The 24,718-nt window shown below is 50.5% G+C and overlaps 1 protein-coding gene and 1 long non-coding RNA gene across 6 annotated transcripts in view; one reads left to right on the top strand and one right to left on the bottom strand.

Moving 5' to 3' along the window:
* Positions 1–3,132: 3,132 nt before the first annotated feature.
* The window catches only part of LOC101941125 (uncharacterized), a 54,154-nt gene continuing 32,568 nt past the window's right edge, over positions 3,133–24,718 (bottom strand). Inside the window, exons 5-8 of one of the 5 annotated variants that reach the window (XR_010594110.1) lie at positions 20,279–20,350; positions 18,584–18,735; positions 10,285–10,386; positions 5,008–6,617 (exon numbers count right to left, since the gene is read on the bottom strand). Coding sequence is in view for 1 of the 5 variants with exons in the window: in XM_065574405.1 (XP_065430477.1) it covers positions 21,280–22,539 (1,260 nt within the window). In the remaining 4 variants the exon portion in view is untranslated. Of the gene's footprint in view, positions 6,618–10,120; positions 10,387–18,583; positions 18,736–20,278; positions 23,012–24,718 lie in introns of those variants that run through there. The other 4 variants (XR_010594109.1, XR_010594108.1, XM_065574405.1 and 1 more) reach the window with 4 other exon arrangements.
* On the top strand, positions 16,043–21,108 carry LOC135976811 (uncharacterized). The gene is made up of 2 exons (XR_010594112.1): positions 16,043–17,703; positions 20,492–21,108. It is a non-coding gene; the product is annotated as an uncharacterized LOC135976811 (long non-coding RNA).

The raw sequence follows: 24,718 nt of genomic DNA, 5'->3' as shown, positions 1-24,718 counted from the left end.
GCCGCTTGGCATACATCTTCCTGCTGGCCACTCACAGGCCTGTGTGCTCACCGCTCCCCACAGTTTCCAAGGAAACCCTTAATGTGCCAGCTCTTCTCAAGGTCACCACCTCTCTGCCAGGGTCGAGCTGCAGACTCCTCTGCCCCTGGGACCACTCGCTGCGATCCCCCGGGGGACCCTGTTACTGCAAAAGTCCTTCTCGCTGGTCACACACTCCCAGGGGTGATAACCGTCTCTCTCTGACTCTTCAGCACGCCTGGTCCCCATCAATCACCCTTTGTTTTACTGCTCCCCAGTCACTTACTGCGGGAAGCGCCGTCCAGGGGGTGCAGTAGATCCCACCTCTGCCACCAGTTGTCACAGAGTGTGGGGGAGTCAGGACCCTGCACCCCTCTTCCTGGGATTCACCGTGATTCTCAGCCAGCCAATAAAACAGAAGGTTTATTAGATGACAGGAACACAGTCCCAAGCAGAGCGTGTAGGTACAACCAGAACCCCTCAATCAAGTCCTTCTGGGGGGTTTAGGGAGCTTAGACCCCAGCTTGGGGTTCCCTGCGTTGCACCACCCAGCCCAAACTAAAACCAAACCAAAACTCCTCCAGCAGCTTTCTTCTCCCTCCCCTCTGCTCCTCCTCTCCTTAGTTCAGTCTCCCAGGCAGAAGGTGTCACTTCTCCCAACCCCCCTCCTGGCTCAGGTTACAGCTCAGGTAGCTTCCTTCAAGGGAAGTCCCCCATCCCCAATGTAACTTCCCTGCAACATTCCCAGGTCAAATCTGCCCCACTCACAATCATAAAGTCCAGTTTGTCTGGGTGGTGCATGAGGGGCTAGAGCACCTGAAGGGAACTGTCTGTGGCTTCAAAATAAATGGCATAGTATTTTGGAAGCACATATTTGTTACTGGCTTGGTGAAATCTTACGTACCCCAGCAGTTTGGGGTACACACCTTGTTTTCTGGCAGTCTGACCTGAGACTGGTGCTCTTAGCCATGTCCCACAACAAGCAGCATGACAGGGGCACACTCCTAGAGAGATGAAAAAGTTGTGACCAAAAGGGATTTTTTTATACTATTTTTATGAGTTCTGTGTGTGCCTCACTTTCCCCTTTTTACCTAGTGGCTGGAAAGGGACTGTTTGCTCTTGGGGCAGGCTAAGACACAGGTTTGAAGGCACCTAGCGGCCTGGGACTAATTGGTCATTGGAAAGGGACTGGCTGGCAACCCCATATCAGTGGAGAATCCATGAAGACAATGACAAATCCAATCACTAGGACATTTAAACCAAGCAACCAATGACCATGGATTGCCCCACCTCTCTGCAGGAAGCCAAGCAGCTTTTTCCCAGCTCAGGAACAAAGGACTGGAGAGGTCTGAGGTGGGTGATAAGAGCTGGCTCCTGGAGGCAGTAAGGGGGCTCTCACCTGGAGTCTGGCCAAAGAGTTCAGACAGAGAAAGAAAGAAACAGAGATTGAACCAAGGGCTTCATTACAGCTTGGGTAGGCTCTGGACTATGCTTTCATCTTCATTTCTCTATACAAACCCAAGGACTTCTGTCATAAACAGATAGTTAAGGGTTAATGCCTCTTTTACCTGTAAAGAGTTAAGAAGTTCACCTAGCCTAGCTGACACCTGACCAGAGGAACCAATGGGGGGATAAGATGGTTCCAAAGGAAGGAGGGAAGTTTCCTTTGTTTAGTTTCAGTTTAAGTTTTGACCGGAGCGGGAAAGCTCCAGAATTCAGACTCTTATCAAGTAGTGAGTATTACTGAAGGAAATAAATAGGTTTATGTTTATTTCTTTGTAACTTGTCTTGGGCATTAGGGAATAATCAAAGTGGGTATTTTTTGTGTAACTAAGTTTTTGCCCAGGGGAACATCCTCTGTGTTTTGAATCTGTTGTCTGTGAGATCAGCTGGTATGCTATCTCCCAGAGGGTTTTCTTTTACCTTTCTTTTCTTTAATTAAAAGTCTTCTTTTTAAGAACCAGATTGATTTTTTCCCTTGTTTTAAGATCCAAGGAGGTTGGAACTGGACTCACCAGGAATTGGTGGGGGAAAGGAGGGGGGATGGTTAAATTCTCCTTGTGTTAAGATCCAAGGGTTTGGATCGCTATTCACCAGGAAATTGGTGAAGAAGTCTCTCAAGGCTACCCAGGGAAAGGAGTTAGAACTTGGGAGTGGTGGCAGCAAAACCAGATCTAAACTGGTAATTCAGTTTAGGAGTTCACATGCAGGTTCCCATATCTGTACTCTAAAGTCCAGAGTGGGGGTGAAACCTATGACAACTTCCTACACTGTGTTCCAGATGACTAATAAACCTTGAGGTGCCTGAATAGTGGAGAAGTCTCTGTCAGGCATCTGTCTCAGTTTACTCACTGAACAGAACTCAGGGTGTGAAGCAGGGGTGCTGAAGGCCCAGAGGTCCAGTCTAAGGAGGTGGTGAAGCTGCATGGCTGATCCTGGCGGAAGAGTGAGACCCTGCGGGGGTCTGGCACACTGAAGGGCATCCTCGTAGAGACTGTTCCAAATCAGGGCATAGAAGTGATCCTGTGGATCCGTGACAAAAGGTCAGAGGCCAACTTGACTTGTGGATCCATGCCAGAACCTTACCATGGACAGAAATTAATTCAGTTATGCAGCACTTAGATACGACAACGATGGGCACACTAAAAACCATCTGAACAACAGAAAAATAAATCTGATGCACAATATTTATCTTCTTTTTACTCTCCTGTGGCATGGCAGCTGGGAGCATAAGAACAGAGAATAAAGTGGATAGTGGATAAGGAGGTGTTCCTTGGGGGTTGTATGCTGGTCTTGGTCCCAACCTTCACTATCTAAAGAAAACAACCCTAAATAAAATGTTAAACAATAAAGTTATTATACTAATTCCATGGAAAGATTAAAATCTGGGAAAAGAAAAAGCTTAAAGTAGAGCTACTATTTTCCATATTGCTGATACTGGAACTACAGACTCTTTTGGACACAGTTCAGCATTTCTTATGGGCTGGCACGGTCTCAACTCAGCGTTCACATCTGAGATGTGGATGTTGGTGCATGTTTCCCGAATGGTGTTGTTGAGAGTTTCTCCGTTTTGATAAGTATGGATGAGTGTGGTTGTTTAGGGTATATGAGCCCTCATCTCTGTTCCTATCATGACCACCTCACATTCGTGAATGGTGGGGACTTTCATTTCACAGGTAAACAGATGTTTTTGCAGCTTGGTACAACTGGCACTTATACGACAGAAAAGTTATCTCTTATGTGACAAAGTTCCTCCTCTATCTTGGTGGGTCCTGCACTTATTGGCGGATTTTCTTGCCTCAGAGATTCACCATGTGGGTTGGGGAACAGCCCAGAGACCTTCCCCTCTTGGAGAACCCACAGTCCAGGTCAATTGGGAAGTTTGGGGGGAACCCGGGCCCGCCCTCTACTCTGGGTTCCAGCCCAGGGCCCTGTGGACTGCAGGTGTCTATAGTGCCTCCTGTAACAGCTGCATGACAGCTACAACTCCCTGGGCTACTTCCCCATGGCCTCCTCCAAACACCTTCCTTATTCTCACCACAGGACCTTCCTCCTGGTGTCTGATAATGCTTGTGCTCCTCAGTCCTCCAGCAGCACACCCTCTCACTCTCAGCTCCTTGTGCCTCTTGCTCCCAGCTCCTCACACTCACACCACAAACTGAAGTGAGCTCCTTTTTAAAACCCAGGTGCCCTGATTAGCCTGCCTTAATTGATTCTAGCAGCTTCTTCTTAATTGGCTCCAGGTGTCCTAATTAGCTTGCCTGCCTTAACTGGTTCTAGCAGGTTCCTGATTACTCTAGTGCAGCCCTGCTCTTGTCACTCAGGGAACAGAAAACTACTCATCCAATGACCAGTATATTTGCCCTCTACCAGACTCCTGTACCCCACTGGTCTGGGTCTGTCACACTGATGAAAAATGTACTGATGTCCCATTGAAAATCGGAACTTTTGTGCTGATTGTGGTGTGACGTTGCACTCCATATGTTTTATGGAAATGAGTTTATAAGTGTGAATATGATGTAACTGGAATATGGTTCATGCAAAAGGTCTCTTGTAAGGTATCATTACAAAGCTTATAATCTACTGAGTGTGTTCATCCTATTTGTATGAATGTATCATTCTTGTATCTAAAGCTAGAAATATGAAGTATTACTCTGAAGTCCTATTGTAATTATGCAAAGTGTGGGCCATTAATGGTGGTTTAGAATCTTAATGGCTCCGATTAACCTGGACAATTGGTTGTAAATGGCTCTGTTTACTTGTAAGCCTTCCTGTTTTCATGTGAGTCAGGCTAGAAAGAACGGAGGCTTGGGGTCTCACAGGACATGTGACCATGTCACCTGGTACTGTAATTCATCTTAAACCTCGTGCTTTTCCATTTAGAAGGAGGCGTGGGGACCCAGAAAGACAAAAGAGTCCCGCCTTGTGCCAAAGCCATAAATGGGGGTGGAACAGAACAAAGGGGGCTGCCAGTCATGAGAAATTCCCTAGTTACCACCTGAGCTGGAACTAACAAGAACTGTACCGGGGAAAGGATTGGGCCCAGACTAGGAAGGAGTCTACTCTGTGAAAGAAGCGTGAGATTTACCTGTATTCAGTTTCTTAATGTATTAGGCTTAGACTTGCGTGTTTTGTTTTATTTTGCTTGGTAACTTATTTTGTTCTGTTGGTTATTACTTGAAACCACTTAAATCCTACTTTTTTATACTTAATAAAATCACTTTTTTTATTAGTAAACCCAGAGTAAGTGATTGACACCTGGGGGAGCAAACAGCTGTGCATATCTCTCTATAGGTGTTATAGAGGGTGGACAATTTATGAGTTTACCCTGTATAAGCTTTATACAGAGTATAACAGATTTATTTGGGGTTTAGATCCCACTGGGAGCTGGGTGTGTGGGTGTTGGAGACAGAAATACCTGCTGAGTGCTTTTCAGTTAAAGGCAGGGTTCTGGAGTCCCAAGCTGGCAGGGAAAACGGACTCAGAGGTAGTTTCAGCACGTCAGGTGACAGTCCCAAGGGGATCTCTGTGACTGAACCCATCACAGTGGTGTAGTTAGCAGGATCTGTGCACAGCTGATTGCTTTGAGATACTGGTAGTGATTTTACGTGAGTTTTGTGTTTGGTGGCTGGAGAACAGATAAAGTGGTTACTGGTTTGTTATTTTCTGTTTGTTTATTTCGGGTGAGGGAAATAAGTACAAGAAAGCAGGAAAATGACTACCAGTAAGGCAGCTACAAAACTAGAGCTGGCCAGACTGGAAGCGGAAGAAAAGGCAAAGGACCATGAGTTTCAAATGTGGCAGGCAGAACTGAGGCTCAAAGAAGCAGCTGCAGCCAGGGAAACCATGGAGGCCCAGAAACAGGCTCAAACTGGAGCACAAAAAGCTGCCCACCAGCAAGCCCTGGACTTAAAAGATAAAGAAATTGAAGCACAAAAAGCTGCCCTGGAATTAAAAGACAGAAATACAGGCCCAAATTGAGACACAGAAACATGAACTGGCTGTAATAGAGTGGAAGAGACAAAACCCTTCAGCAGCTGGCTCTAATTCCACAAAAATCCACAAATGGGAACGATTATGCTCACAGTATGATGAATCCAGTTATATTGCCGAATATTTCATCACCTTTGAGAGACTATGTACTCTCCATGAGATTCCTGAAGATCAAAAAATGACCACTTTGGTTGCAAAATTGACTGGGAGAGCTCTGGACATATTTAATAAGATGCCTATTGCTGATGCTTCAAACTATGGTAAATTTAAGGAACTTGTTTTGAAGCAGTTGCAGATTACACCTGAAACCTACAGGGTAAATGAGCTCAGAGGTAGTTTCAGCATATCAAATGACAGTCACAGAGGGGTCTCTCTGACTGAACCTGTCACAAGTTGGGTGACCAATGTTACAATGTTGCTCATTAGTCATGGTTTCTTTTATATTTTGAAAATTGTTAAGGATTTTGGACATTGTTAAGATTGGAATTGGCCAGTAAGAAAATTTTGCCTTATTTATTAAATACTGAACTTTTGCTATCTCCTGGGAGTGTTAGCAGTCAGAACTTTATATTCTTTGTAACACTTCTCTTTGCCATTATGAGGTAAGAAGAAAGCTTCACATCTAGGGACTACTTTCCCTAAGCCATAACAATTCTTACCAACAAAAACGTTAACTCCTGGGTAGCTTGGAACTGACTTTGGTGGAACGGAGCCATATGATTCTTCCTTCCACTCTAGCACTTCAACGTTATCCTCATTTACCAACATTCTGATGTTTGAGGTGTGATGTTCTTGATCAGCATAGGGGTAGTAACAATATGGACCTTTACTTTCATTGAAAAACCCAACAGAACATCCTGCCTCTGCACAGAAATAGTCTGTGCGAGATGCCTCCTCATTCCAGATGGAAACTGCCCCCCTTGGAACTGACCCTTCCCATTCAACCCATTTCAGATATATGTGGTCATGAAAAATGATCTGGCCCTTGTTCTTTGGAGGTGTTTTGCTCTTCTCCTCCTCTGCTGTGTAAGTATTCAGTGCAGAGGCCCCTTCCTGGAGGCTGGAGATCAGGGATGGTGCAGCATGGTTACTGTTGTTTCCCAAGACTAAAATGAAAAAAAATATAAAGCATATGAGTGGAATTTCACATTTCCATTCTTTTTTGGGGGGGGGAAGGTCGGGGTGTTCTCTGTTTAATAGACAGGTTTCAGAGTAGCAGCCGTGTTAGTCTGTATCCGCAAAAAGAAGAACAGGAGTACTTGTGGCACCTTAGAGACTAACAAATTTATTAGAGCATAAGCTTTCGTGGACTACAGCCCACTACTATATGCATCCGAAGAAGTGGGCTGTAGTCCACGAAAGCTTATGCTCTAATAAATTTGTTAGTCTCTAAGGTGCCACAAGTACTCCTGTTCTTCTTTTTTCTGTTTAATAGAGTAATCAATGCAGGGATGGATTTTCTACTGTGATCAGAAGATATGCCAGTGTAGAAATGATTAGTATTTTAGTAGGGTTGATAGTTACTTTGGTGGTAACCTTTCACAAATGACACTAATCATCCAAGCCTATAAGGAAAATCTCAGTTTCCAAAAGGTTCCTGTTGCCACCTTGTCTATGAGCACCAGATAGTGTGATGTACTGTACAAAATCTAATGGAAGGCTGGTGGACTACACACCCACTGATATCCTCATTACTCTTCCCACATACATTTCTGTCATGAAATCCTGTCCCCATAAAGTCACTGGAAAGATTCCTATTGATTTCACCCCTGTTCTCTGCTTAAAAATGGACCTTAGTGCCAATCCTTAAAAAATATTCACTGTGGGCTTCCTTCTTTAATGTCTCAGTTAATTGATGCTCAATTTGCCCTGGTCACAGAAGAAAAAGGTGTTTTTTTCCAGTTGCCTGCCCTGTAAGCTCAACCTGGGACCTGAGATCAAGCTGGGTTCTTTCGGGCATGCTCATGCTCATCAGTAATATAGAGTCTGTAGGTGGAATTTAGATTGGGATTTTCAAAGGTGCCTAGGGAGTTAGGTGCCCAAATCCCTCTGAAAGAACCCCCCTACTGCCCCTGCACAGGCTACCTAGAATCCTTGGGCATGTTTACTTTGAGCCTTTCCCCTAATGCAAGCGAGCAGATCGTGGGGAGTGAGCAGGGAGGGGAACAGACTTGGCTCCACTCGCTCCACACCCTGAGCTAGCATAGGAGGTCAGAAAGTGTAGGGGGAAAGTGAGAACTGCCCAAAACCAAGCAGAGTTGGACCATGCAAAGGAAATTAAAACCCACAGTTAAAAGGTTCTGTAGCCATATAAATAAAAAGACAAAAAGGAAAGAAGAAGAGGGACCGCTAAGCACTGAGGATGGGGTGGAGATTAAAGAGAATCTAGACATGATCCAGCAACTAAATGAATACTTTGCCTCAGTTTTTAATAAGGGTAATGAGGGGCTTAGTGTTAGTGGTAGGGAGGCAAATGGAAATGAGGCTATAGAAGAAGAAATAGCACATACGAGGTCAGGGCCGGCTCTAGGATTTTTGCTGCCCAAAGCAAAAACCATTTTGGCCGCTCCGGTTCTTCAATTACCCCACCCCTGGCCCCACCTCAACTTCGCCCCTTCCCCAAATCCCCAGCCCTGCCTCCTCCCCCCAGGCTCTCAAGCCTAGGAGGGAGGGAGGGGGAGCAGCGGCGCGCGAAACAGCTGTTTTGCGCGCCGCGGCCGCTCGGGATCTCCCCCTCCCTCCCAGGTTTGAGAGCCTGGGAGGGAGGGGGAGACTCTGAGTGGCCGCGGCGCGGGCACCGCTTCTCCCCCTCCCTCCCAGGCTCCCAAGCCTGGGAGGGAGGGGGAGCAGCGGCGCGCGAAACAGCTGATTCGCGCGCCGCTGCTCCCCCTCCCTCCCAGGCTCTCAAGCCTGGGAGGGAGGGCGAGTAGCGGCGCGCGAATCAGCTGTTTCGCGCGCCGTGGCAGCAGCAGCGGAGGTGAGCTAGGGCGGCCGGGGCACATTTTTAGGGGCGGCATTCTGGCGCAAGCCATGCCGCCCCTAAAAATGTGCCGCCCCAAGCACCAGCTTGTTTTGCTGGTGCCTAGAGCCGGCCCTGTACGAGGTGAAAGTCAAACTCAAACAGCTTAATTGGACCAAATCGTGGGTCCCGGATAATCTGCATCCAAGAATATTAAAGGAACTGGCACATGAAATTGCAAGCTCAACAGCAAGGGATTTTTAATGAATCTGTAAACTTGGGGGATGTACCCTATATGTAGAGAATTGCTAATATAGTACCTACTTTTAAGAAAGGGAAAAAAGTGATCTGGGAAACTACAGGCCTGTTAGTTTGACCTTAATTTTATGAAGGTCTTGGAACAAATTCTGAAAGATTAAATACTTAAGGACATAGAGGTAAATTGGGATAAAATACAACATGGTTTTACAAAAGGTAAATTGTGGCAGACCAAGCTGATCTTTTCCTTTGAGAAGATAACAGATTTTTTTAGACAAGTTTAGGCCTGAAATCAGATGAAGATATATAACCATCAGAGGAATGAAGTTCTGGAACAGCGTTCCAAGGGGAGCAGAGGGGGCAAAAAACCTAACTGGCTTCAAGACTGTGCTTGATAAGTTTATGGAGTGGATGGTGTGATGGGACTGCCTACAGTGACATGTGGCCCATCTGCAACTGCTAGCAGCAAATATCCCCAGTGGCTAGAGACGGAACACTCGATGGGGAGGGCTCTGAGTTACTACAGAGAATTATTCCCCAGGTGTCTGGCTGGAGGGTCTTGCCAACATTCGCAGGGTCCAACTTATCACCACACTTGGTCCTGGGAAGGAATTTCCCCCCAGAGACCCTGGTGGGTTTCTGCCTTCCTCTGCGGCATGGGTCATGGGTCACTTGCAGATTTAAACTGGAATAAAAGGTAACTTGAAGTCTTCAACTCATGATTTGAGGATTTCAGTAACTCAGCCAGAGGCTAGGGGCCTATTACAGCAGGGGATGGGTGAGGTTCTGGGACCTGCAATGTGCAGGAGGTCAGACTAGATGATCATGATGGTTCCTTTTGGCCTTAAAGTCCATTTGTCTATTAGTCATAATTTGCTGCTGATATAGGCCAGCAGTATATTGTTACTTCCATGGAGAGAGCGGAATCAAGGAGGAAATGTGTCTCAGAGGAGTGTCTCTGAAGCCTCCCCAGGCTATGCCCCACACCTAGCTGCCTATTAATTTCATTTTGTGACCCCTAGTTTTTGTGTTATGGGAAGAAGTAAATAACACTTCCTTGTTCACTTTCTCCGCACCAGTCATGATTTTATAGAACTCTGTCATATCCCCCCTTAGTCGTCTCTTTTCCAAGATGAAATGTCTCAGTCTTATTAATCTCTCCTCATACAGAAACCATTCCATACCCCCATATCATTATTTTTGCCCTTTTCTGAACCTTTTCCAATTTCAATATATCTTTTTTGAGATGGGTCAACCACATCTGTACGCAGTAGTCAAGATGTGGGCGTACCATGGATTTATATTATATAGAGGCAATATGCTACGTTCTGTCTTATTATCTCTCCCTTTCTTAATGCTTCCCAACATTCTATTCACCTTTTTGACTGCCGCTGCACATTCAGTGGATGTTTTCAGAGAACTATCCACAATGACTCCAAGATCTCTTTCTTGTCCTATTAGTTTCATCTCAAATGGTGTCCCTTTGCTAGTCACTGGTCTGTGGCTCTTCAGTAGGAAAAGTCTCTGGAGATTACAGCCCCTTTGGAATTACTGACCTTTTCCTTCTTCCTCCCCCATCTCGGAGGCAGATTCGTTCAGACTAATCTTTTCCAAGAGTTCTGTGTCTGCATCCATGGCCATGTCTTGTAGAATTCCAACTTCCCATAAAATTTCAGGGAGGAAAAGTGAAAAACAACAATTGTTATTGCAAGAGGAATTTTAGATAGAAAAAATATAATTATCCAAGGTATTATCCTGTGAGGGCATCAGTTAACACCACTTCTTGAGCAAAAAAATATTTTAATAGATTCAATAGATCTATTTTTAATAGATTCAAGTGGTCATAGCCGATGTTCTGTTTTTTCCTAAAAACTAGACCCTTGAGTAGAATCTTATATTGAATGGCTACAGACATATACCCTGCAGTCTTCTGCTATGCACGCTTGCAGCTATAAAACTTTCCCAAAATACAGACCTTTACCTGAGATCAATGGGAATTTCTATCACATATCAGTATCCTCCTGCTTCTAGTGTGACTCAGTCACACAAACACAAGTGATTCAGTAAAGGGCATATATGGCACATATACACATATGAACAGGTTATAACACCATGGTCAAGAGCTATAGAAAAATAAAAGATGGTTCAATCAATAATATGACCTCACCCACCTTATTTCTCTAATATCCTGGGGCCAACACAGATACAGCAACACTGGAAACCTATCCAATGTCTGGCATTTCTCATATTGTACAAGTCAATGATGTAAACATCCCCCCCCACACACACTCCCTACCCCTGATGTTTGTCTAAGATACAACCGCATTTGCTCCAATCCCTCAGTCAGAGACAAGCACCGACAAGATCTCTATCAAGCATTCTTAAAATTACAATACCCACCTGCTGAAGTGAAAAAACAGATTGACAGAGCCAGAAGAGTACCCAGAAGTCACCTACTACAGTACAGGCCCAACAAAGAAAATAACAGAATGCCACTAGCCGTCACCTTCAGCCCCCAGCTAAAACCTCTCCAGCGCATTATCAAAGATCTACAACCTATCCTGAAAGATGATCCCTCACTTTCACAGATCTTGGGAGACTGACCTGTCCTCGCTTACAGACAGCCCCCCAACCTGAAGCAAATACTCACCAGCAACCACACACCACAGAAAAAAACACTAACCCAGGAACCTATCCTTACAACGAAGCATGATGCCAACTCTGTCCACATATCTATTCAAGTGACATCATCATAGGACCTAATCACATCAGCCACCCCATCAGGGGCTCATTCACCTGCACATCTACCAATGTGATATATGCCATCATGTGCCAGCAATGCCCCTCTGCCATGTACATTGGTCAAACTGGACAGTCTCTACGCAAAAGAATAAATGGACACAAATCTGACATCAGGAATCATAACATTCAAAAACCAGTAGGAGAACACTTCAACCTCTCTGGTCACTCAGTAACAGACTTAAAGGTGGCAATTTTGCAACAGAAAAGCTTCAAAAATGGACTCCAACGAGAAACTGCTGAACTTGAATTAATATGCAAACTAGATACCATCAATTTAGGCTTGAATAGAGACTGGGAATGGCTGAGCCATTACACACACATTTCCCCATGTTAAGTATCCTCACACCTTCTTGTCAAACTGTCTGAAATGGGCCATCTTGATTATCACTACAAATGTTTTTTTCTCCTGCTGATAATAGCTCATCTTAATTAATTAGCCTCTTAGAGTTGGTAAGACAACTCCCACCTTTTCATGTTCTCTGTGTGTGTATATATATCTCCTTACTATATCTCCATTCTATGCATCCAATGAAGTGGGCACGAAAGCTTATGCTCAAATAAATTTGTTAGTCTCTAAGGTGCCACAAGAACTCCTGTTCTTTCTCCCAACACAAACATCCAGCCATCATGTCATACACCTGCCTGTCCCTATGATCCATTCCCTATTTTCCTCATATCCCCTCACCAATAACACCTCCCACCTCTAAGAACTCACTCTTGGAGTTTCTTCTGCTCCTATCACCTCTGAGGGTGACCAACTAGCCTGCCTGCCCCCCAATACCTTCATAGAGGGGCAGAGAAGGAATCCTGTTCCCCAGCCCATACCATCCTGTCTGCCATCCTCCCAACCCTTTCTCAGACATGCTACAGGAGACTGGCTAGCTGGACAGGGTGCCCATACAGATCAGAGCTGGCTGGGAATTGTCCATCAGAATGATTTTCCAAATGAAAATGGTCTTTTCACAACATCAAAATTTTCTGGAGGAAAAATTCAATTTTGTTGAAAGAAAAAAGGTTTTTTTGTCAAGAAAATTGAAAAGGCCAAACCCTGGCTGCCCCACTGCAGGGAGAAAGTGAAATTGACAAGATCCTTCCAGGAGGCAGCTGGGGAGCCACAGCTGGGCTGGGAGGGAAGTTGAGAGGGAGGAAGGTAGAGAGTCGGGGAGCTCAGCATCTGGCAGTCCACTTGTAAGTCTATTGTCAATTTCCAGGAAAGTGCATGGTACAGTTCAGGGCAACTGCATCTGTATTTCCCTGAGAGGTTCAACAAGGTACTCCTGAGGGACTTCTGCACCAAAAAAATTAAAAATTCTGCACACAATATTTTAAAATTCTGCATATTTTGTCAATAAATAAATGTGGAAGCTCCAGCATGGCAGTGGGGAGCACAGGCCACTGGCTGCACGGAGTTGGGAGATCACTGTACAGCCCCCACCCCCCAGAACATGGACTCAGCAGTGAGGCTGCACCCAACCCTGACACAGCACAGGGGCCGGGCCTGCCACAGAAACCCCCAGGGGCCCTGCCCCTCTGTGACATGTGCGACTCGGTCCCTAACAGGATCCAAGTGTTGAGGGGCATAATGTGGGGGTATCCAGATGTGGCATTCTGGATTCTGTGTGGGGCAATCTAGGTGTGGTTGGCTTGGTGGCAGGTCTGGTGCAGGAGGAATCTGGATACACAGGGGCTTGTTGGGGGGTGTACCTATTGGGTTCCGGGAAGTGGGCGGGCGTAAGCCCGCCCACTGCTAAAGGATCCCCCCCCAGCCTAAGGGGAGGATCCACAGGGCCTGGAACTCAAATAATTACGGGGGACAACTAATGCAAAAACAGGAACAGGAGTGTTGTCAAAGGGTCAAAAGAAGAGAACCAGACGGGGACACCGAGCAGAGAACCCCGGACAGCGCCCACTGCTCCTCAAAGGCTTCAAGGGAGCCAGTGGATTTGTTGGGGGGTGTACCTATTGGGTTCCGGGAAGTGGGCGGGCGTAAGCCCGCCCACTGCTAAAGGATCCCCCCCCAGCCTAAGGGGAGGATCCACAGGGCCTGGAACTCAAATAATTACGGGGGACAACTAATGTAAAAACAGGGACAGGAGTGTGGTCAAAGGGTCAAAAGAAGAGAACCAGACGGGGACACCGAGCAGAGAACCCCGGACAGCGCCCACTGCTCCTCAAAGGCTTCAAGGGAGCCAGTGGATTTGTTGGGGGGTGTACCTATTGGGTTCCGGGAAGTGGGCGGGCGTAAGCCCGCCCACTGCTAAAGGATCCCCCCCCCCAGCCTAAGGGGAGGATCCACAGGGCCTGGAACTCAAAAAATTACGGGGGACAACTAATGTAAAAACAGGGACAGGAGTGTGGTCAAAGGGTCAAAAGAAGAGAACCAGACGGGGACACCGAGCAGAGAACCCCGGACAGCGCCCACTGCTCCTCAAAGGCTTCAAGGGAGCCAGTGGATTTGTTGGGGGGTGTACCTATTGGGTTCCGGGAAGTGGGCGGGCGTAAGCCCGCCCACTGCTAAAGGATCCCCCCCCCCAGCCTAAGGGGAGGATCCACAGGGCCTGGAACTCAAATAATTACGGGGGACAACTAATGTAAAAACAGGGACAGGAGTGTGGTCAAAGGGTCAAAAGAAGAGAACCAGACGGGGACACCGAGCAGAGAACCCCGGACAGCGCCCACTGCTCCTCAAAGGCTTCAAGGGAGCCAGTGGATTTGTTGGGGGGTGTAGTGGGGCAGCTGCCCCACTCCCTGAGATTATGGGCTGTGGCAGGCCAGTGGGCCTGCGCAGATGCACAGCCAATCAGAGAAGGGCTTACTGGGAGCCAATCAGGGCCCAGGTTGGAAACAGCCAATCAGGGCCAGGCTCAGCCCTATAAAAGACTGCACAGAGAGAGAGCAGTCAGTCTGTCCCAGGCCTTTGAAAGGGGAAGGTCTATCTCCAAGCTGGGAGACTAGTACCGCGGCCAATGCAGTGCTGGCCAGGCTCAGGGAGCAGAGGGGAGCTCTAGCCTGAGGCCTGCCAGGCTGCAGGCCCTGAGTGGAAGGGCCTAGCAGGTGCAAGGGGCCGTAGGGGAAGCGGCCCAGGGAAGCGGACAGACGAGGGGAGAGTAGGAGGACAGCGAGGCTGCTGCCAGAGGGTCCCTGGGTCGGGACCCAGAGTAGAGGGCAGGCCTGGGTTCCCCCCCCCCCCCCCCGCCCACCGCCGTGCAGTACATCTAGCCATTGGCCGTAGGGAGCGGCCAGTACAGACCACGCCAGATCCCTGACGGGAGGGATTATACTTTGGGGTGTGTGGTTGACTACGGTGGCTGGACAACGAGACTGCTGATTGACCCCAGCCCCCCCCTCCCCCGGAAGGGGGTGTGGAAAGACAGAGGGGCACTGCCGGAGGACAGAGGGCAGTAGTGATATCCCCCCTGAAGAGGATGCCGTGAGTTGGTAAACGACGTGGGCTCAGGCACGCCAACCGAGGGCGAGACGATGGTTGGGATACCACCAGGAGGGGGCGCTCCACTGGACTGAGCTAATTCCCGGAACAACCAGTAGGAGGCGCCATGGTGGTGAGTCCCAACCCCGTTACATGTGGTGGAGAATGTGGGCATAGCAGTCCACCCCTGACACAAGGGGCAGAGCGAGGACTAGGCAGATTGTGCCACATTGAGAGACTAAGAGACTGAGACAGAATGATGGAGAAGAAAGACTTTTACTGGAGGGCCTGGGTGGCTCGGCTTGCCGAGCAGCAGAGAGGTGCTCTGGCTGCTGCGGGGGGTGGGCACCAGGGCCGGCTTTAGCAAGAGCGGGGCCCGATTCCTGGGGGGGGGCTTGCAGCAAGCCCCGCCCCCAGGACCCGAGCTGCGCTGCGGGGGGGGGGGGAACGGGTTACGGGGGGACCCGAGCTGCGCTGCGGGGGGGGGGGGAACGGGTTACGGGGGGACCCGAGCCGCGCCGCGGGGGGGGGGGGACGGGTTACGGGGGGACCCGAGCCGCGCCGCGGAGGGGGGACGGACGGGTTACGGGGGGACCCGAGCCGCGCCGCGGGGGGGGGGGGGACGGGTTACGGGGGGACCCGAGCCGCGCCGCGGGGGGGGGGGACGGGTTACGGGGGGACCCGAGCCGCGCCGCGGAGGGGGGGGGGGAGACGGGTTACGGGGGGGACCCGAGCCACGCCGCGGGGGGGGGGGGGGGACGGGTTACGGGGGGACCCGAGCCGCGCCGCGGGGGGGGGGACGGGACGGGTTACGGGGGGACCCGAGCCGCGCTGCGGGGGGGGGGAGGGGGATGGAGCCGCGCCGCGGGGACCGGGACGGAGCCGGGCCGGGCCAGAGCCGCTGGGGCCTGCGGGAACGGGCCGCGCCTCCCCGGAGCCCTTCTCCCGCCCCCACCCCAGCTTACCTCGTGCTGCCGGCCCACCCCTGCTTCGTCTCAGACTTCCCGCGAATCTCTGATTCGCGGGAAGCAGGGGAGGGGGCGGGGCATGCAGGGGAGGGGAGGAGGGGGAAGTGAGCTGGGGGCGGGGCGGACAGCTGCAGCGCGGGGCCCTCTTGGCGCAGGGCCCAATTCAGCCGAATCGGCTGAATCGGCCTAAAGCCGGCCCTGGTGGGCACCCAGACCGTATAGGGGACCGGGCACCAAGGGCAAGAGGCCAGGGCCTGGGCTCAGGAATTGTTACGCCTGTGGGTGAAAGGGCCACTTCAGGAGGGAGTGTCCCTACTGGGAAAGGGCAGAGAAGCCTCACCCAGACAAGGTGCCCCCTGTGACAGTAACAGGGGGGCCTCTGGCTTGTTGGGTCTGTGGGGAGCAGGGACACCTAAGGAGGGAGTGCCCCTACAAGGCTCCCACAGCCTGGGCCAGCCCAGAAGGAGGGGCTGGGGCCCAGACAAGCAGGACTAAGGCCGTGGCAGGGGGAAGGCGCCAAGGGTGCTTCCACTGCCACACCAAGGGCCACATAAGAAGGCATTGCCCTCTGAGGCAAAAAGGGGGAGTGCCTGAGAAAGAGGCTTGGTCTGGGGCTAGCCAACAGGGGGTGGTAGTCCAGGTCGAGGCCCCCAAAGAGAAGGGGGCTGGGGTAGAGAGGCCCCACCTTAACCAGGGAACCCACATAGGGGCTGGGAGGGTTGATGTGGGAACTCAAATGGAGGTGGGAACCCACGTAGGACCAGGGAGGTCTACGGTGGGGACCCAGACCATAGAAGAAGGAGGCAGGTTGCTCCAGTTAGTGGAGGGCCTGCGCTATGAGAGAGATTCCCTGAGGGCCCAGCTACGAGGAGCACAGGGGCGATAGGGAATTCCCCTCCCCCCCCCCCGAGAGGGCTCTTAAGGGGGAGGGTGTATAGTGGGGCAGCTGCCCCACTCCCTGAGATTATGGGCTGCGGCAGGCCAGTGGGCCTGCGCAGATGCACAGCCAATCAGATAAGGACTTACGGGGAGCCAATCAGGGCCCAGGTTGGAAACAGCCAATCAGGGCCAGGCTCAGCCCTATAAAAGACTGCACAGAGAGAGAGCAGTCAGTCTGTCCCAGACCTTTGAGGGGGGAAGGTCTATCTACAAACTGGGAGATTAGCACCGTAGACAATGCAGTGCTGGCCAGGCTCAGGGAGCAGAGGGGAGCTCTAGCCTGAGGCCTGCCAGGCTGCAGGCCCTGAGTGGAAGGGCCTAGCAGGTGCAAGGGGCAGTAGGGGAAGCGGCCCAGGGAAGCGGACAGACGAGGGGAGAGTAGGAGGACAGCGAGGCTGCCGCCAGAGGGTCCCTGGGTCGGGACCCAGAGTAGAGGGCGGGCCTGGGTCCCCCCCCCACTGCCATGCAGTACATCTAGCCATTGGCCGTAGGGAACGGCCAGTACAGACCACGCCAGATCCCTGTTGGGAGGGATTAGACTTTGGGGTGTGTGGTTGACTACGGTGGCTGGACAAGGAGACTGCTGATTGACCCCAGCCTCCTCCCCACCCCCCCGGAAGGGGGTGTGGAAAGACAGAGGGGCACTGCCGGAGGGCAGTGGTCCTGAAGAGGACGCCACGAGTTGGTGAGCGATGTGGGCTCAGGCACGCCAACCGAGGGCGAGACGACGGTCGGGACACCACCAGGAGGGGGCGCTCAACTGGACTGAGCTAATTCCCGGAACAACCAGTAGGAGGTGCCACGGTGGTGAATCCCAACCCCGTTACAGGGGGGTCCAGGTGATGGTGGTTGGGGCTTAGCAGGAGGGTCTGGGTGCGGGGGGCTCATCAGGGTGGTCCAGGTGCAGGGGGTGGTCTGAGTACAGGGGTGAATCTGGATGCAGGGGGGAGGGGCTCAATGGGAGTCCAGCTGAAGAGGGGGTGGGGCTTGGTGGTGGGGGGGGGTCTGGATGCGAGGGTGAGGCTCGGCTGGGTGTGGATTTGGGTGCAGAGGGCTCGGTGGGGGTGTTCTGAGTGTGGGGGAGTTAGGCTTGGCAGGAGTGTTGGGTATGGGGGGTCCAGACCCATGGGGGTTTGGCATTGGGGAGCAGCTCCCTGTACAGTGACTCCTCCCCTCATGACTGAGGAGTGATAGGGACAGGAAATTGGGGGACAGGAGGTTTCTGGGGGTGGGTCTAGAAGATCTGATCTGATTTGCCCTTAGTCTCATGGTCTGCTTCAACAAACCAGTCTCCTCTCTGACAAATCACAGCAGCATCTTGCATGTCAAACATACATGTGAACATAGAACATAGAACACAGACAGACATGCAAAACATAGTCGCAGAAATTCAATTACTGATTATACATTTTTTACAAGTTAAACAGAAAAAACAGATTTTCCCAAAGCAAAGTGCCAGGCAAAGGAATGGGAAATTCAGAGAAAAATAAGGTTTAAAATGCAGAACTAAGGAGAAAATGAAAGAAAAAAACTGCAGGGAACATAACAAAACTTCTTAGTATCTCACTTTCTTCACTGTTAGACACCTCCAGTAAATGCTCCTTTCCTTAAAACACGTTTCTATTCGAAATGCCCCAGGGATTCTCCTTCCAAAATTTCATTGCACACAGAGGAAGTGCAGATTGTGCATTCAGTTGCAACTTCACACAGGAACCTCACCTTCCAGTTTTCATTCCATCACATTAAAGATCACAAACCCACTAAAATAACCAAGTCATTCCTCAGTTCTCCTTCTAGACTCTCGCTCCTGGGCCATGTGGTCCTTCTTCCCTGCAAACTGGTACTGTCCTTTGACTCCTTTCTCCTCTTTCCTAGAAGTATACAGAAAGATGAAAGTAAAAGTCAAAGGGCTGGACTCTTCTCTGTGCTAGGAAGTGGGGGAGGGCTTGGACAGTAGATTCAGAAGGCGTCCTAGTGGCTTCCAGGTTTTGTTCAATTTTACATTTAAATGAAGTTTAAATACTTAAATTAACATCAGATTTCCCTCTGGTCCTCCCCAAACTTGTACAGTTCAATGCAGAGGACAAAGCTGAATTGTCTAGCTTATTCTCATGCAATTTTCAACTAGTTTTCTATTCCAAATCCTTGCTTTTGGTCATTTCCCCACAAAAACACTAACCCAGGAACCTATCCTTGCAACAAAGCCCATTGCCAACTGTCATAAACATACAGCATGCAGACAACATCCATTCCTTATCGCTCTTTGTTATCCTCAGGAGAGTGATATCATTCATGGTCACTTGGTTGAAATGGGGTGATTTTATTAAGGGGACATTCAGAGTAGGGTTACCATATTCAAACATTTAAAAAAGAGGACACTCCACGGGGCCAGGGCCCCGCCCCCGCCCCAACTCCGCCCCTTCCCTACCCCCGGCCCCACCCCAACCCCACCCCTTCTCCGCCCCCATTCCAACCCCTTCCCCAAAGTCCCTGCCCCAACTCTGCCCCCTCCTCTGAGCACCCCGCATTCCCCCTCCTCCCTCCTGCTCTGATCTTGGTTGGGGGTTGCTAAGTGCTTCCCTGCTCCCCACTCGCCTCTGCACCCCCTCTGCCCCTGCAGCCTCTGCACCCCCTCGCCCCTGCAGCCTCTGCACCCCCTGCTCCCTACTCGCCCTGCAACCTCTGCACCCCCCCGCCTCTGCAGCCTCTGTGCCCCCTGCTCCCACTCGCCCTGCAGCCTCTGCGCCCCCTGCCCCTGCAGCCTCTATACACACACACACACACACACACACACACACACACACACCCCGCCGCCTGCCCTGCTCCCCCCGCTCACCCGGCAGAGGGAGAAATGCAGGCTCCACGTGGAATCAAACACAGCCACGCTCCTCTGTGAGGGAGGAGGGAGCGGGGGAGGGGGAGGGACTCTGGCTGCTAGAGGCCCTAGTGGCTGTGAGTGGCTTTCAATCAGGCCAGGCGTCCAATCAGCCGCGCCGCACTCCGCATGAGGGAAAGGGGAAAATCCCGGACATTTCTACTTGACTAGAAATCCCCCCTGGACGGCCATTTAACACTGAAAAAGCCAGACATGTCCGGGGAAACCCGGACGGATGGTAACCCTAATTCAGAGGTGCCCCTTCCTGCTCTGCTGAACAGAAATGTTCCCCGCTGTTAGCCACGCGGTGGGGGGGAGGGGTGAAGTGATCATCCCCAATCATTGGGTGTGGGGGGAAAGGGGGTTAGTTTGGTTTGTGATGCATGTTAACCCGGAAACCGCAGCCCCTCCTTTTACATTGCAAACCCATTTTAAATGGCCAACCCAACGGGTGCTTGGTATGGGAAATGAGGGCGCTACTGTTTGAAACCATTCCCACATGTTAAGAAGGTTAAAAAAGCCAAAAGACTGTGGCTTACCATGGCTGCCTGCAAGCCGAAATCTGTTGCCTGGCACTGCGTGAGTGATCTTTCACACCAAACCGGCAGGCCCTCAATATAAGAGGAAAAATGCAACCTTGTAACAAAAGCACATGTGCTGTGTAATGTGAACCGCAAAATTTAACGTGAAAGAGTGTACCCATTGTTCTCTAAAATGTCTTTTTTAACCACCTCTCCCTTCTCCTCCACCAGCTGCAAATGTTTCTCCTTCACAGAGGCTAGTGACGATTAGAAGGAGAAAACAGCAGACTCGGGATGCTATGTTCTTGGAGCTCCAGATATCCTCCCATGCTGAAAGAACACAGCAGAATGCGTGGAGGCAGTCAATGTCAGACTACAGAAAAGCACAGTATGAACGAGAGGAGAGGTGGCGGGCTGAATCGCGGGATGAACAGAGCAAGTGGCGGGCTGAAGATGATAGGTGGCGTCAGCTTGCTGACAGAAGGCAAGAGTCGATGCTCCAGCTGCTGGAGCATCAAACTGATATGCTCCAGCGTATGGTTCAGCTGCAAGAAAGGCAGCAGGAGCAGAGACCGCTGCTACAGCCCCTGTGTTACCAACAGCCCTCCTCCCCAAGTTCCATAACCCAGACACCCAAGAACACGGTGTGGGGGCCTCCAGCCACCCAGTCACTCCACCCCAGATGATTGCCCGAGCATCAGAAGGCTGGCCTTCAATAAGAGTTAAAGTTTTAAACTGCAGTGTGTCCTTTTCCTTCCCTTCTCCCCCACCCATCCCAGGCTACCTTGGCAATTATCCCCCTAGTTGTGTGATGAATTAATAAAGAATGCATGAATGTGAAGTAACAATGACTTTATTGCCTCTGCAAGCGGTGCTCAAGGGGGGAGGGGAGGGAAGGGGGAGGGTGGTTGGTTTACAGGGAAGTAGAGTGAACCGGGGGGGGGGGGGGGTGGAGGGTTCATCAAGGAGAAACAAACAGAAGTTTCACACTGTAGCTGGGCCAGTCACAAAACTCATTTTCAAAGTTTCTCTGATGTGCCCTGCTGTGCTCTTCTAACCACCCTGGTGTCTGGCTGCGCATAATCAGCAGCCAGGCGATGTGCCTCAAACTCCCACCCCTCCATAAATGTCTCCCCCTTACTCTCACAGATATTGTGGAGCGCACAGCAAGCAGCAATAACAATGGGGATATTCTTTTCGCTGAGGTCTGAGCGAGTCAGTAAGCTGCGCCAGCGTGCTTTTAAACATCCAAATGCACATTCCACCACCATTCGGCACTTGCTCAGCCTGTAGTTGAACAGGTCCTGACTACTGTCCAGGCTGCCTTTGTACGGCTTCATGAGCCATGGCATTAAGGGGTAGGCTGGGTCCCCAAGGATCATGATAGGCATTTCAACATCCCCAACGGTTATTTTCTGGTCCGGGAAGAAAGTCCCTTCCTCCAGCTTTCGAAACAGACCAGAGTGCCTGAAGATGCGAGCATCATGTACCTTTCCTGGCCATCCCACGTTGATGTTGGTGAAACGTCCCTTGTGATCCACCAGGGCTTGCAGCAGCATTGAAAAGTACCCCTTGCAGTTTATGTACTCAGTGGCTTGGTGCTCTGGTGACAAGATAGGGATATGGGTTCCGTCTATCGCCCCACCAGAGTTTGGGAATCCCATTGCAGCAAAGCCATCCACTATGGCCTGCACGTTTCCCAGAGTCACTACCCTTGATATCACCAGGTCTTTGATTGCCCTGGCAATTTGGATCACAGCAGCTCCCACAGTAGATTTGCCCACTCCAAATTGATTCCCAACTGACCGGTAGCTGTCTGGCGTTGCAAGCTTCCACAGGGTTATCGCCACTCGCTTCTCAACTGTGAGGGCTGCTCTCATCCTGGTATTCTGGCAATTCAGGGCAGGGGAAAGCAAGTCACAAAGTTCCATGAAAGTGCCCTTATGCATGCGAAAGTTTTGCAGCCACTGGGAATCGTCCCACACCTGCAGCACGAGGCTGTCCCACCAGTCTGTGCTTGTTTCCCGGGCCCAGAATCGGCATTCCACGGCATGAACCTGCCCCAGTAACGCCATGATTTGCATATTGCTGAGGCCTGTGCCTTGTGAGAGGTCTATGTCCATGTCAATTTCCTCATCACTCTCGTCGCCGCGCTGCAATCGCCTCCTCGGCTGGTCCTGGTTTTGCTTTGGCATGTCCTGGCTCTGCATATACTCTAGGACAATGCGTGTGGTGTTCATAGTGCTCATAATTGCCGCGGTGATCTGAGCGGGCTCCATGATCCCAGTGCTATGGCGTCTGGTCTGAAAAAAGGCGCGAAACTAGTATCGGACGGACGGAGGGAGGGAGGGAGGGGCGAGTGACGACATGGCGTACAGGTACAGGGAATTAAAATCAACAAAGATGGCTGTGCATCAGGGAGAAACACAAACAACTGTCACACAGAATGGCCCCCCCAAAGATTGAACTCAAAACCCTAGGTTTAGCAGGCCGTTGATTTCACGGAGGGAGGGGGAAGCAAATAAATACAGAACAAATCTATTTTTTACATCTTAAGCTGGCAGACGACGGTGCAGCATGACTGATAGCCCTCGGCATCTTCTGGGTGCTTGGCAGAAAATACTGGGCACTTGGCAGAAAATAGCATACTACGACTGATAGCCATCATCGTCGAGACTGTTCGATAGGACTGAGCATGTCTGCTCAGGTGCCCATGATTGACAGCCACTGCAGTACAATGATGACAGATATCAGTCGTAATATACCATCTTCTACCAAAAGGCAAGGGGCTGCTGCTGTGTGCAATGCAGCCCCACATCTGCCAGCCCCACGTCTGCCAGCACCCAGATCGCCGATGAAGGCTACCAGTCATACTGCACCATCTACTGCCAAAAGGCAATTAGCTGCTGCTGTGTAGCAATGCAGCACCGTGTCTGCCGGCACCCAGAGGACATATGGTGACGGTGAGCTGAGCTGAGCTGAGCGGGCTCCATGCTTGGCATGGTATGTTGTCTGCACAGGTAACCCAGGTAAAAAGGCGCGAATCGATTGTCTGCCGTCGCTCTGACGGAGGGGGAGGTGCCTGACGACATGTACCCAGAACCCCCCGCGACACCATTTTGCATCATTCAGGCATTGGGATCTCAACCCAGAATTCCAATGGGCGGCGGAGACTGTGGGAACTGTGGGTTAGCTACCCACAGTGCAACACTCCAGAAGTCGACGCTAGCCTCGGTACTGTGGACGCGGTCCACCGACCTAATGCACTTAGAGCATTTTATGTGGGGACACACACAATCGGCTGTATACAACCGATTTCTATAAAACCGGCTTCTATAAATTCGACCTAATTTCGTAGTGTAGACATACCCTAACTCACTTGGTGGTGGCAGCGATACCGTCCAAGGACAAGGAAGAATTTGTTCTTTGGGGAAGTTTCTAACCTAAGCTGGTAGAAATAAATTTAGGGGGTCTTTCATGCGGGTCCCCACATCTGTACCCCAGAGTTCAAAGTGGGGAAGGAACCCTGACACCAACTCTGTCCACATATCTATTCAAGGGACACCATCATAGGACCTAATCACATCAGCCACACCATCTTAGCCACTATGGATGGAGAAGCTCTCTATGCCAACATTCCACACAAAGATGGACTACAAGCCATCAGGAATAGCATCCCCGATACCATCACGGCAAACCTGGTGGCTGAACTTTGTGACTTTGTCCTCACCTACGACTATTTCATATTTGGGGACAATTTATACCTTCAAGTCAGTGGGACTGCTATGGGTACCCGCATGGCCCCTCAGTATACCAACATTTTTATGGCTGACTTAGAACAACGCTTCCTCAGCTCTTGTCCCCTAATGCCCCTACTCTACTTGCACTAAATTGATGACATCATCATCTGGACCCGTGGGAAGGAGGCCCTTGGGGAATTCAACCAAGATTTCAATGCTTTCCACCCTACCATCAACCTCAGCCTGGATCAGTCCTAGACACTACGGTGCTAATAAGCGATGGTCACATAAACACCACCCTATACCAGAAATCTACTGACTGCTATACTTACCTACATGCCTCCAGCTTTCATCCAGACCACATCACACGATCCATTGTCTACAGCCAAGCTCTAAGATACAACCGCATTTGCTCCGATCCCTCAGACAAACACCTACAGAATCTCTATCAAGTGTTCTTAAAACTGCAATACCCACCTGGTCAAGTGAAGAAACAGATTGACAAAGCCAAAAGGGTACCGAGAAGACAGGCCCAACAAAGAAAGTAACAGAATGCCACTAGCCGTCACCTACAGCCCCCAACTAAAACCTCTCCAGCGCATCATCAAGGATCTAAAACCTATCCTGAAGGATAATCCCTCAATCTCCCAGACCTTGGGAGACAGGCCAGTCCTCGCCTACAGACAGCCCCCCAACCTGAAGCAAATACTCACCAGCA

Source organism: Chrysemys picta, chromosome 20, assembly GCF_011386835.1.
Source record: "Chrysemys picta bellii isolate R12L10 chromosome 20, ASM1138683v2, whole genome shotgun sequence".
Taxonomy (NCBI): domain Eukaryota; kingdom Metazoa; phylum Chordata; order Testudines; family Emydidae; genus Chrysemys; species Chrysemys picta.
Note: the sequence above shows the minus strand (reverse complement) of the source record. Positions and strands in the feature narration are given on the sequence as shown.